Raw genomic sequence first — 14811 nt, 5'->3', positions numbered from 1 at the left:
CGTAGTCTTTCTCGCTTGTAGTCTGCGGTATGATCCACGCTCACCGAACCGTCTTTTAGGATGTTGGATCCTAATTTTTTTTGTGAATCATGACCCGAGAGTTAGAGCTGGATGAAGAAGAGGAGGAAGAGAGAGAGTATAATAAGTCTGGAATTCCTCATTGTAAGAGTCCAAGAAGAGGTTCATTGATTCATATTTTTGCTCCTTATTTATAGGGATGCATTTTGTATAATTATGAAAATGACAGAACAGTTATGTAAACTGTTCTTAATGTGATCAAAATACTATTTATTTGTATGAATTCATGTAATATTTGCATTACAATTTGAATTTCAATCAAGGCGGTGATTAGCAGGGCGACTGACTTGACATCAGTGGACTGAGACGACCGGGTGAGTGGCGATTGTGACCCCCCAACGCACGTGTTGGTTGGTCGAGGCGTTTGGCCGCGCGGCGATCTCGTTTGTCATGGATCAGTCGGTCTGTTGCGGTTGAGCGCTCCTACGTGTCATGGTCGGTTAGGACCACATGTGTGGTCCGCCATTAAAATCTCTCGTCGTGGGAGACCAAACACATTTTTCCCGCCCAGATGATAGTGGGGTGGTAAAAACTCTATGTGTGATCTTCATTTGAGCCGTATGATGACTTTGAAATTCATATTGGTATTTTTGATGTGCATATATATATATATATATATATATGTCTCAAAATTTTAAAATAACATTAAAATTTTACTATCATTATATTTTTAAATATAAAATATATTTTATATACATAAATTTATTACATTAATATATTATAAATATAAATACTAAATTTTAGATCTAAGATATTTGTAATTTTTTAACATTTTAAATGAAGTCTCACTTAAATACGTGACAGTACCGCCACTAGTATTTCTACTGCGGCACGTGCTCCTCCGTAAACTGATGGCTCGTCTCCTTCTCACCGCGGATTATCGTACCGTTGGTAATGGTACAGCCGTTCACTGTCTAAAGACATCACCGGAGAGTGGAAGAACCACTTTCTAGAAACTTCTCATCTTCTTTGACGACGATGGCAATGACCACGGGCGTTCTTCCCGGCAGCTCGGCCGTCCTCCCACCCTTTAAAACCCTAAATTCCTTCGCTCGATCAACCGCCGTGCTCTCGTGGATCGATGCAAAGCATGGAAATAGTTTAGGCTACTCGCTCTCTCCTGGTGTTCGCTATGAAAGGGTGAAGAAGTATCGAGCTTTGTCTTTCCCCTCTTCTCCCTCTGGCGATCTCCGACCGGATATCGACGAGAATCCGGAAGGGATTTTATCTGGCGAGTGGCCTGAGAATTTCTCCCTCCTCAGTTATGATGACCTCAGGGCCTATCTTGAGACGCAAATCACTAATGAGAGGGTCCGTCTTCTTTCTCAGTTCGATTTCACTTTTTGGTCTTTCATTTGTGCTTCGTTTCGTTCTAAACTTTGTTTCTGATGGCAGATGAAACCATCGGCCTTGTTGGGCGAGGTGATGTCAACAACGATTAGGACTGCGACACCGGATCAGACGCTGGAGGAGGTCGATCACTATTTCGAGGTCGTGTCGGGGCTTCCTGTAATAGACGAGAATCTCAGGTGCATAGGGGTTGTATCGAAGAAAGATAAGGCTAAAGCGTCTAAAGGGGTCAGTTCCTAGAACTCGTTTTGGCACTTTTCCTGAAGCTTATTTCTTGAAAAAGAAAAGATTGTACTGTTTGGAGGAGGAAACAAACTGCATTTTGGTTCCATTGACTCTGGATTTGTTTTCTGTGCTAAGTTAGATAAGCTGCGTGCAGTACGTATGATTTTAAAAAAAAAAAATTGCCATAAAGGAGTAAATCTTGATATAGTAAATATTTAAGCATAGAGTGTTTAACGGTTAATATTTTGTTAATGTAAAAAATGGGTGGTCGTCTACTTTAAAAACTTGTGAGTGTATTGGGAATGAAGCAAGCAATGGAATGCACACAAAGTTGGAGTAAAAACAAGAAGGGGAATCTATAAATATGCAGAAATTGGCAAACCTGTTGCCCTTATTTTCAGATTGCTGCTGTTAATCTTATTAATTTTACCTGGAAAAGCTGGGTTATGGGGCTGTTCAGTTTAGCCTTTATTAGATGTTAGCCTTACATGATTGTAGTATTGGTTGATGTATCGCTATCTAAACAATAACAACAGAAACTCTTAGTGGGATAATGGCTTGTTGTTGCTATCACTATTTGTTGCTGCTATCGCTATCTCAAAAAAAAAAAAAAAAGTGTTTGGTTCAATGTTATTGTATGTAAACGATATTAGTTAAGATTGTAATTGTTTGATTCATGAATATCAATCTTAAGTGCTCTGGTCCTCTGTGAATTAGCAGGGGAAGTGCACTTGATATTAAGTTCATATGACAATCTTGTTTGGTTTCTTTCATTCTTGTGTGTTAAGGTGAGAATTAGATATGAGAAATGCGATTGCAACATAAGAATCCATTTATAAGATTTCTCCAAGCAGCATGATTTAGAGGTTTTAATTTAATCAAAGATGTTTGAGTGCCCGACGATGCCCGTCATTTATAAATTTACATAGCATGATATCATAGATAATGATAAACCAAACAACCTTGTAGCGCATTATAGGAGAAGGGCACGACTCATATCATATACTTTTTTCACATGCATATTTTTTACTATTTTTTTCTCAAATTTTAGGACTATATGCATACTAAAATAGTTGTCTCTATCATATATAGCATCCAATCTAATGCCTTATTTAATATTGAATATTTACCCATTGATTATTTTAATCTTCATTTTACTTTGGGAATCTGGTAGTCATATTGTCTGTGCATTTTCTTATCTAAAGCGGTGTTCGCTACCATGTATATGGTTCCGACAAAATACTAATATGGTATGTTATTTATTTCTGATTCTACACATTGTCTTTTTTTTTTTTTTAATTGTATCTTTAACAAGGAGTGTAGAAACAGAAATAATAAAGAAGACTACTTTGCTAGAGTTTCACTTGAATCATTTTGGGCTGCATTTTGAACTTTAATGGATGCATATGGATCGTTAGCTAAGTAATAGAAAGTTATGAAGTACAATTTAGAGGAAAAGGGAGCTTTATGTTGTTTGAAATTATTGCGGCTGCCGCTCGCCATACTGTCATGTGCAAGTGTGTAAAATAGCAAGTTTTACACCCTTTGGGAAAAGGGAGTGTAAAATACTAATATGTGCAAGAGTAACTGACATGGGAGACAGAATCACTGCAATACTGTGGCTACCAATTGAGGTCACTGCAGAAGTGATCCGAAGGAATATAAAATTTTTTTTCCTTCTATTTTCTAGCAAGTTTTTTTTTTCTTCTTTCTTTTCTAGCAATTTCCTATTTTTCTAGTTTCTAATTAAGTCATTTTCTCTTAAGGGAGCTTTATATTGGTTGTATTCTGATTTTGGGATTTTTTTTTGGCTTGGTTTTATGTATTTTGAGAGTTTATTCTTTGATTTCCTCCCTTCCAAAGTGTTGTAGTCTTTTCCTCTCGCAAGTGGTGAGTATGTAGCTTGCCCAAGAATAGATCGCTGTCTGCCGCTCGCCATACTGTCATTTGGTCGCTGATTTGAGCTGGACAGTTGTCAAAATAATCACTGTCTGCTTTTACAGCAGAAACTGCCCCTTTTCTGCTTTCCAATTCATTATCCTGTCGCAGTTGACTCGGTTTTTAGCTATAAAGAAGTTGGGGTACTCCACAATCAATCCCATAAAGATGATCTGTGATAAACAAGCTGCCATCAGTATTGCAAAGAATCATGTGCATCATGATATGACCAAACACATTGAGATTGACCAACATTTTATCTCTGAAAAGGTCAATGGTGACATTATTCACTTTATCTACATTTCAACTATCTTCAAGTCATTAACGTTTTCACTAAAGCTCTACCGCCAAGCAGCTTCTCTGAGTTGAATACCAAGTTGGGTTTTTACAACATATATGAGCGAGAATTATGAGAAAATATAGGAAGATTTGGTTGGAGACAATTTAGGAACTCCTTGATGAGTTTTATCCCCTTCCTATTTCTTCTTGTTTCAGTTTATTTTCATAATTATTTCATTTACATATTTAGGGTGGATATATTTGGTAAGATTGTAAATTAGAAAAGAATAGTTGTCCTATATTTGAGCCTCATAGTTCATGATTTGGAATAAGATTGTAGAGATAATTCTTTCCTTATTTTTCTTCAATTTACAAAGAGAACCCTACTGAAAAGCAAAAGAAAGTAGATACTCAAATAAAAGAATGCTCACAAAAAAGGTAGTATGTGAAGTATCAAGGAGAGAAGCTGAAGAACTAAGCTCATTGTCCCCAATACGTTAAAAACCACTCCAGATATTGTTATTTGATCATGGACTAGTGGGACAATAGCTTTATGTCTAACCATAATATTAATGATTAACCACCCCCCCCCTTCATCTTCTCAAGACTCAAGAGCAATTTGTTTTAATTGTTGCACTAGAAAATAACTTTAAACATCAATATATAAATGGTGGCAAGAATCCAATGGAGATTAAAGTCAATGCTAAAATGACAAGAAAAAGGCAAGCCAACAATATCTTCTACTCGATCAATAACCATAATAATTTATAACATCCCACACATATTACAAACGCTCCCCTGCAGTACAATACCAACAATAATAGATTGCATTGTAGTAAAAACTTCCAAATCTCTCAATGTGATGACATATAATTTATATTTTAAAGCAACCAATAAGAGTTTTGTTTGATTCTAGTGAATCTCATTCGATCATATCAAATAAATTCACATTGAGTGCACCAATTTTTTTAATATTAGATTTCATAAACTTGGCAAACTTATCAAACCAAACTCGTGGAGATTGTTTAAGGCCATAAAGTGACTTTCTTAGTTTACTAACAAGATATTTATTTGAGCCATTTTCCAGCCCAGTGGGATCTCCATATACACTTTTTTTTCAACATCTCAATTCAGGAATACATATTCTTGATATTCAGTTGATGCAGTTCCCACTCTGCCTATTGCAAATGAAAGAACTCTTACAATGTTTAGTTTGACTACTAGTACAAATGTCTCTTGATTGTTTATTCTATAAGACTGAGTGAAACCTTTCACCAACAACTTAGTATTGAACTTCTCAATTCTCTCATCTACCTTGTATTTCACATTAAACATCCATTTGCATCCAATAGGCCTTTTGTCTAGAGGAAGTTTTGTAAAGGTGTATGTGTCATTTTGTTCAAGTGCTTGGATCTCCTCTTCAATTGTTTTTTTTTATTTTGGATTTTGAAGTGCTTCATGAATAGGCTTGGGTATATGCACACTATCAAGATTAGACACGAAAGCTTTATAAGGTGATGATAACTTCTTATATGCAACATACTCCTGGATATGATAATTAGTACAACTTTCCCTATCTTCTTTATTGGATTCCACCTCTCTTAGAACTTCAGAGATGTGGGTTTAAGTTTGGTTGTGAGGTTCTGTGGTTGCATATGTATTTGTCTTGCTCAATGGATTTCTTTCTCTCATCATACACACAAAGTTTATGCATTTCCTTGTTAATCTTAGGTTGTTTATCTCAAGTGGTGGAACATGAGAGACCGAATGGTTAGAGGGAAGTAGAATAGTTTGTGGTGACTTTAGTTCATTGTGGGTATCCAGAGTAGTGTCCTAAGTTTGATATTCACTTAGATTCTCCCTCGGAATATCAAATTCGGGACAATAAAGTTGGTTTTCAAAGAAGGTAACATTCAGATAATTAAAAGTATTTTTTTATAATGAATGAATAACACTTTTACCTTTTTTTGTTAGAAACATACCCAAGGAAGATACACTTGATAGATTTTAGGTCAAAGTTTTGTACGGTTTGGTTGATGAATGTGAACAAAAGAGACATCCAAATATTTTTAGAGGAAGATTGGATGAGAAGGCTTTGACATTATGGTATTTTTACATTAGAATATTGAGAGAGGCTTTGAATCCACAACATCTCCTCAGGCCATAAAGTTTTTACATTAGAATATTGAGAGAGGCTTTGAATCCAATGACTCTGCCTGGCATTCTATTCATGAGGTAGGTGGCAATGAGTACAACATCTCCTCAGAAAACTTTTGAGACATTACAACAACAACAACAAACCTTTATCCCACTAAGTTTACATGAATCCTTTTTCTCCATTGCATCCTATTGAGTGCCATATTTTCATTTAATTATAATAAATTAAGATCATTTTTTTATACAATATTCCCAAGTTTTTCTAGGTCTACGTCTGCCTTTCTTAATTTAAGTCGAATCTTAACATCTACTCTACTAGCTGGATCATAAAAAAGTCGACGTTTAATGTGACCAAACAATCTAAGACGACTCTCTTTATATTTGTTTGCCATTGGAGCTGTGCCAACCCTATCACAGATATATTAATTTCGCATTTTGTTTCAAGTGTAAAGCCACTCGTCCACCTAAGCATTCTCATCTAGACAAACTTAACTTAGTTTTATGCTTCTCTTTTCCTTTCAATCTAAGCGGGGTATTTTTCTATCACACAATAAGATCGAATCATTCCTCCACTTCAACTAATCAACTTGAATTCTACTAACATCCCCATCTATATCACCATCACTTTGAACAATATAATTGAGATATCAAAAACGTTTACACATTCTAATAATTTGATCACCCATAGTTACAACTCTGTAATTAGAGCTACTACTCCTAAAATTACTAAAATTAGATTCCATGTAATCTGTTTTAGTTCCACTCAAACGAAGGCCTTTAGAATCCAATGTAGATCTCTTTAATTCAAGTTTTTCTTGAGCTTTATCTCTAGTGAAAAACATACACCAAGGTACATCCTCTTGTAAATGTCAAGAAGAGTTTTCATAACTAGAACAAAAAGATATTGGCTTAAGGGCTCTAAGCCCATCCCTGATGTAATCCAACTGAAATAGGATCGAGATATCTAAAGCATTTACACCTTTTGAACAGTAGATCAATATATCTAAAACGTTCACACCTTCTAATAATTTGATCACCCATAGTTACAACTCTGTCATTAGAGCTACTACTACTAAAATTACACTCAATGTATTATGTTTTAGTTCTACTCAAACGAAGGCTGTTAGACTCCAATGTAGATCTCCATAATTCAAGTTTTTCTTGAGAGTCTTATCCACAAGAAGGATATCATCGGCGAAAAGCATACACCAAGGTGCATCCTCTTGTAAATGCCCAGTAAGAGCATCCATAACTAAAGCAAAAAGATAAGGTCTCAAAACCCATCCCTGATGTAATCCTACTGAAATAGAAAATTTTTTTGTCAATCCTCCTTCTGTTCGAACGCAAGTAACAACTCCAATATACATATTTTTAATTGACTTGAATATAATTCATGTCTATACCTTTCTTCTCTAGAACTCTCCGAAGGATTTCTCTTGGAATATTATTGTAAACTTTTTCTAAATCAATAAAAATCATTTATAGATCATTCTTATTCTCTCTGAATTCCTCCATTAAACCTCTCAATAAATGTATAGCTTCCATAGTAGACCAATTCGACATATATCCAAATTGATTATGAGAAATCTTTATACATCTTAACCTATGCTTAATTACTCTCTCCCATAATTTTAAAGTACGACAAATCAACTTAAATCCTCTATAATTTACACACTCTTGTGCATCCCTTTTGCTCTTAAAAATGGGGACCAAAATACTTTTTCTCCACTGCTCTTAAAAATAGGGACCAAAATACTTTTTCTCCACTCCTTAGGTGTCTTTTTAGTTTTTAAATTAATAAGCCAAGAAACTCCCAAATTTCCTAAATATTTCCGCACTTTAATAGAGATATATCATCAGATCTGACAAATTTACACCCTTGATGACCCCTCAATTTCTTTTTTATTAATGCAACGTAAAAAATTAAAGATTTTATCATTATTAACGATATTAAATATACTTAAGTCGATCGTATTTTCAAAAATTTCATTAAAAAGTTTATCAAAATAATTCACCCAACTATGTTGAATATCTTTTTTTTTAAGAAACACATTTTTATTTTCAACTTTAATACACTTTACTTGAGTTAAATTTTTACTTTTATTTTCTTTTCTCTTCTCTTTGTTTGGTTAGTTTATGCATATATTTTTTACCTTCTTTAGTATCTAATATATTATAAAAATCACTACAAGTAGAAATTTTAGCGTCACAGATTGTTCATTTAGACTTCCTTTGAGCCATTTTATATTTTTTTTTCCAGTTTTTTAAGCTTCTGCATTTAAACCAGTTTTTATAATATCACTTCTTATTTTTTATCTTTTCTCGCATATTATTATTCCACCACAAACTATTTTTATTTATTAGAATTTTTTTTTTGATTCTCCAAGTACATCTTTTGCTACTTGTTTAATAGTGTTCGCTATTTTATCCTATATATAATTTATTTTTCATGAACATCCTAAATCTTGAAATCTTGAAATTTACTTATAAAAATAATTTTATTTTTTTAGAACATTATTAAAGATCTATACATCTATTCTTCCTCTCAGATATCCCATTTTGTTGTGGAATTTCAACACAAGAACTCATATGGAGATACATCTTTTAAAAGGTAGGGAATTGAATAATTCCTTTGCATTATTAGTTTTGAAAATTTGAATTTTGTGATGGAAATCATGTTATAGAAGGACTGAAAAATTTGCGTAGTTTCAAAATTTTTCTTTATGAGAAATATCTAATTAGTCTAGTGTGGTCATCAATAAAAGAGACAAACAACTTGGGTCCATTGACTGTTTTTAATTTTGAAGTTCCCTAAACGTCACTATGGATGATTGAGAAATGATGTGAGTATTTTTATTGGGACAAAGAATAAGCAGGACGGATATGTTTAGCCAATTGACACGTTTTCATATTGATAAAACTCTGGCTTTTTATTATTAAAGAGACGGTGGTATAACTTTGCAATATAATAAAAATTGAGAAGACTTAGAAGACAATGCTATAACAAAACTTGGCTTTTAATAAATTCAGATACAATAGACTCAAAAGTATGAGAAGTTGATTGTGAAGAAGACACTTGTGTGTTAAGAGAATAATTTTCTTTGAGCAGGTATACAATTTGATGCAATTCAACATCGACAATCACTTTTTTTGAGCTGAACACCTAAAATTCACAGGAGTTGGAAAGAAATTTAGTAACACAATTCAAGTCATGAGAAAGTTTGACGATTAAAAATAGGTGGCAATCTAATTGTCAGACATATAACATAGAAAAGAGTTGAATATCTTTAGTTTCTTTTACTTTTTTTTGAACAATCTTGGACTAAGATCTATGGACAAGTCGAATAAATTTAGAGTTGGTGAACTCTTGATAGTTTGTGAGAGCATGAATATCTCGAATCATGTGATTAGAAACACCTGAATCTATTATCTAAAGTCAAAATCTTTCATTGTTGGCTAGATAGGAGGATATGATATCTTGGTGTATCATCAAACTGGTAGATCGGACAGTTGTGCTCTAAATAAGTTTCTTCAGCACTTCCAATTGTTCCTTGGTGGACTAGGTTCGGCCGACTCTTTAAAAGTAGTAACACGGGCCTTGTTGTTTTGTTGTTTGCTCCATTGTCCTGATTTTCAATCTGTAGTTTTTCATGTAGTTTTCAACACTTGTCTTTTGAGTGACCAAGTTTCTTGCAAGATTCACATAAGGGATGACTCTTCTTTGGTTTTTACTCATGAGAGGAGTTGCTTGTTTACAAGGTGAAGCTTTCAATGTTTGATGAATTCACACATCATCCCCCATGAGCTTCTTCCTACTTCTCTTCCGACGTCAGCAAATGCTTCCCTAGCGGTGGGAAGAGGCTTCATCTTTTTAATTCTTCCTCCGATCTCATCTATATTTTCATTTAGACTTAATTAGAACTTGATCATCCTCTTCTTCTCCAATCTTACTTTATATAACATAACATCTTGTGGGCACTTCCTACATAACTATCATAAATATCTAATTGTAACTAGTACTTTCTAAATCTGTTGGAGTATTGAGTCACACTTAATTTTTCTTGTCGGAACTCAAACAATTTTATCTTGATGTTGAACAATTTTGCAATTTTTTGGTACTGAAATAAAGCTCATGAGATGCTTCCCAAATCTACTGTGATGTCTTATAAAGCAAAAAATTTCTCCAATCTCTGTGATCATAGAATTGATCAATCAAGATACGACTATATGGTCCTAGATCTTCCATGAATGATGGTTAGGATCAGGAAGTTCAAGAACTGTGCCATCTTTCGTGAGATGTTCCTCTTTTCCTTTTCCACAAATGTTTATAAACACAGATTGAGACAATTGAAGGAAGTTTTGACCATTGAGTTTATTTTTTGGTTATGGCGAGCGTTGAAACAGGGACCATAAGTGCTTGTAGGGAATTTGGGGCCAACAGAGAGGTTCTGGGAAGTGCTTTGATGCTAATAACTGCAGAGAGAAGCTCCTGTGGAGGGCTTGCAAGAAGACATGTGGTTTCGAGGAAGATTCCGATGTTGGATAGTTGCTGTAGAAGCTTCGATTATAGAAAAAGGGATCTAGAGTTTATTTCATAGGGCTCTGATACCATGAATAAAATTAAGTAGAGAACTATCTCTGAAATCTAATTCCAATCATAAATTATGGCCTCTCCAGCGGTTGAAAAAGGGATCTAGGGTTTGTTTCGTTGTGCTCTAATACCATGAAGAAAGTTGAGGAGAGAACAATCTTTTAAATCTAATTCCAAATTATTACTATGGAGTTACATATATTGGAACTATTCCCTTCTAATTTACAACCTTACCCACTATATCTCCCCAAAATATCGTTAGGAAAGAAAATAATTCTGAAAATAAACTGAAATAAAAAGAAAAATAAAGGGAATAAAACTCATCAAGGAGTTTCTCAATTGTCTCCAATCAAATCTTCCTATATTTTCTCAGCATTCCACATAAGCATTAATCTCTATCTTTACATTTATGCTTGATCCACTAGCTCTATGAATGCAATACATTTGATGGCAAATATCATGCCAAAGTGAAAGTTATGATCTGATATTTGTGGCTGCTAATAGAAAGAACAAATTTGACAATCAAAGCAAACTAGGTCTTATACTCTTGACCAATTTTTTTTTCATTGCTTTAGCTTTTTGAAATTGCTCATTAGCTTAGTGGGATCGTTCATTGGAAAATACTATATAAATAACCTCTCAATGTTTGCCAATGGAACCAATGCATCACATCATTGGCGCCACCCTTTAGTCATCAGCACATTTCTGCAGTTGAAACAGTCATATCCTCCTTGTGCTCTTCAGTATATTTTATGCCTCGATTTATTTATTTATTTTTTAATGTCAAACCGTGCATTAGATTCAATTTATCCGCCATCCCATATAATGTAAGAGGATGCGGCTTTAAAATGTTTCGACATTTATTTATTGCGCTATTCGCATAAACAATCACAGTAGGGTATCAATTTCAATATTGGCTCGTGCAATTATATATTGTCCTCTTATTTGAGTTATTTGTATGCTCAATACTGATTAATTTACCGTTTGGTTTGGTTGATTATACCGTTCGTTGGGTTGATTTCTGTGATACCTAAGTTGCTTAATACTGTTTCTATAAGTTGAGCACTAACATTAGTCATCATCATAATAAGAGTTGAAACATCGAGAGTTGGGTTTGAACATTCCAAATGTTTTTAGTAGCAACTTTCAATACTTAGTAGAGCAAGGACCTCTACGACTATTTCTGACTTCTAAAGTAGCTCAGAACATTGATTATCTGAGCAGGGATAGTATCTCTATTTCTTAGCACAGTTTTATAGAAATAGAACATAACAAAAATAACATAGAAGTAATCACCAACTACATTAAATATGATAGAACCATATAATAATGACTATTATTAATAACCTAATATAATTTAACCTACTATTCGGTTTTATGACATTAAAGTACGCGGAGTACAAAATATTTGTGCACGCTTCTTTGGGATGCTTTTTCTGGTTGCATCTTATGAGTAGAACCATTTTCATTTAAAGCCATCATATTTTGCACAAATGTAGAGCTTAAGAAAAAGCAAAGCACTGAATTGTTCATTCAATTTTGTTTGTTCTTTAATTTCCTTTTTCTCCTGATAATCCTTCTTCTTTGCAAGTTAAATTGTAAAAGAAAAAAAATTGCTATTATGTTCTTAACTGCTCTTACTGTTAGGTTTCATGGATTGTGTGGCCTTCTTGATTTTATTTCCATGCAGTTTTTATTTTAAAAAGAGAAATTAGCATATGTCCATTATTGTGAACCTCGTAATTTTAGTAGCATGTCATGCAGCTCAAGTCAAAAGTTGGTGAAGTGATGTCCTCTCCTGCCCTCACACTCTCACCTGACAAGACCGTCTTGGGTAATGTTTTGCCAAAACCTTTGCTTCCATTGTCCAAACTAACTGCTGCTCTTAAATTATTATAAATATCTCATTTTGATATTTAATTGTGATAATTACTATTTTTCAGATGCTGCGGCTTTGATGCTGAAGAAGAAGGTCCACAGGATACCCATTCTAGATGAGAAGCATCATGTTATAGGTAAATATTATAAAGGAATATAGACGTACATACCACTCAATTTCTATGTAATTACATACCTAACACCTAACTTCAATTTTTACACTCATACCACCTTGCCTATGCATGAAATGGTGTATTTCACCTTTTAAGTTAAATGATGGTATTTTTTATGTTATGAAAAAGGTTTGGGTGGTATAAATGCAAAAAGCATAATTTAGTATGTAAATGCCCCATTTTATAAGCACAACTAATGGTTTTAACTGCTACATGTGTGACTGAACAGGCATAGTTACTCGCACTGACGTATTCCAAGCATTGGAGACCGCAGAGGTTTAGTCTCACTCGTTACTTAATCGCGCAGCTTAACCCTTCCTTCTGTATATATGAGAATGGTTTGGCCTATGTGTGGTTTAGTTTATAGTTGTGCATTATTCTATAATATGTTGACGATGAAACTGGACCTTTTTTTAATAATGTGCATGTAAGGGTTTTATGTGATATTTTCTAATAAAATGATGACTTGACTTGGTTCTTTAATCTGAACCCAGTTTCTGGCCCATTCAGTTAATTAGAACTGTTTTTTTTATTTATTTTGTTATGGCGACTCTCTCCTTTTTTTTCCCTATTTTCTTGACCCTGTTTGGTGGTAGGAAATCAAATTTTCTAAAAAGTATTTGGTAAATGGTTATTGTATGTACTACTAGCTGGTCGCAGATATTTGGTTGGGTGCTAAAGTTTGATGTTCACAATTTATATGATGTGAAAATGGCATACAAATTGAGTGGGGCCAGGTAGAAATATATTGGATGTATTTATTTCAGGAAATATACATACATTTCATTCAATTTTTATGTATCTGCATATCTAATGTCTAAACATCGATTTGCATGTACGTGCCACTTTACCTATGTATGAAAAGGAGGTTATTCTTGTTATTCAAAATTTTTTTCTGAGTGATAACATGGGCAAATTTTTCACCTCAACTTTAATTGTGCTCATCCCTAAAGCCAATGATAAAAATTGTTGGGATAATTTTAGGCCAATCTCTCACCTCAGTTATTTTTAAAGTTATGAGCAAAGTGATTGTTTCTCGGCTCCAACCACAAATCTCTAGAATTATCTCCTCTCACCAATCTGCTTTCATTCAGAGGAGAGATATAACTGATAATATACTCCTTGCACAAGAAATGGTGGAAGATTTAGATAAAAAATGTAGGGGTGGAAATATGGTTTCAAGAAAGAGTTTGACACCATAAATTAGGATTTTATTCAGAATATTTTGAGAGCTAGAGTATTCTCACCTAACTTTTGCCACATTATCAAGCGCTGGTTGGAGAATAACCATTATAGCATCTTGGTGAATGGTAAGTCGTATGGTTTTTTCTCTGCTCAACGCGACATTAAGCAAGGTGATCCTTTATCCCCAACTATATTTATCTTGGCTTTTGATTATTTCTCACGTTTGATGAATCATTGAATGAGGCACATCCTTATATTCAATATTCACACAAATAAAATGTTATGGTTAGCCATTTGGCTTATGCTGATGATGTTATTCTGTTTTCCAACACTATCAAAGCTGCTATTAAAAGTATCATGCATTCTCTTAATGATTTTCAAAACACTTCTTGCTTACTGAACACTATCAAAGCTGCTGATGATGTTATTCTGTTCTCTTAATGATTTTCAAAACACTTCTTGCTTACTTTTTAATAAAGCTAAATGTCATCTCTATTTTGGGAAAAATGTCAAATCTACTATTGTCAATTGGGAAACCTCCTATTCTGGTTGCTCTAATGCTGCCTTACCCCTTAAATATCTTGGAGTTAATATTCTTCGTGGTTGGAGGAAACAAACTCAATTAGATGCGGTGGTGGAGCTTATTAAGACCAAAATTGATGATTGGCGTAATGTCTTTCTTTCTAATGGGGGTAGAGTCACTTTATTGAAAAGTATCATTCATTGTATACCTTTATATGTTATGCAGGTTCTAAATTTGAAAAAGAGCACTAAAAAAACTCTTGAACATATTTTCAATAAGTTCCTTTGGTCGGGTGGGGGTCGGGTGGGGAAAAATAAAAAATTTGGGCTGGTTGGCATAAAGTTTGTAAACCATGCACTTCTGGGGGCCTTGGTTTCAAAAATTTATAGCATATTCCTGAGATTAATATGTGCAAATTATGGTTCAAATTTAGA

General features: G+C 34.0%; 1 protein-coding gene across 1 annotated transcript; it reads left to right on the top strand.

Annotated features, from left to right (window-relative positions):
• Positions 1–904: 904 nt before the first annotated feature.
• Positions 905–13158, top strand: LOC110030484. Its single transcript, XM_020733212.1, has 5 exons — positions 905–1389; positions 1474–1656; positions 12383–12452; positions 12562–12633; positions 12899–13158. Exons 1-5 carry the CDS (start codon positions 1057–1059, stop codon positions 12949–12951), a joined length of 711 nt encoding a protein of 236 aa, XP_020588871.1. The 5' UTR covers positions 905–1056; the 3' UTR covers positions 12952–13158.
• The last annotated feature ends 1653 nt before the right edge of the window (positions 13159–14811 follow it).

This window comes from Phalaenopsis equestris, unplaced genomic scaffold (genome assembly GCF_001263595.1).
Source record: "Phalaenopsis equestris unplaced genomic scaffold, ASM126359v1 Scaffold000725, whole genome shotgun sequence".
Classification (NCBI taxonomy): Eukaryota; Viridiplantae; Streptophyta; class Magnoliopsida; order Asparagales; family Orchidaceae; genus Phalaenopsis; species Phalaenopsis equestris.
This window is presented reverse-complemented; position numbering and strand designations above follow the sequence as displayed.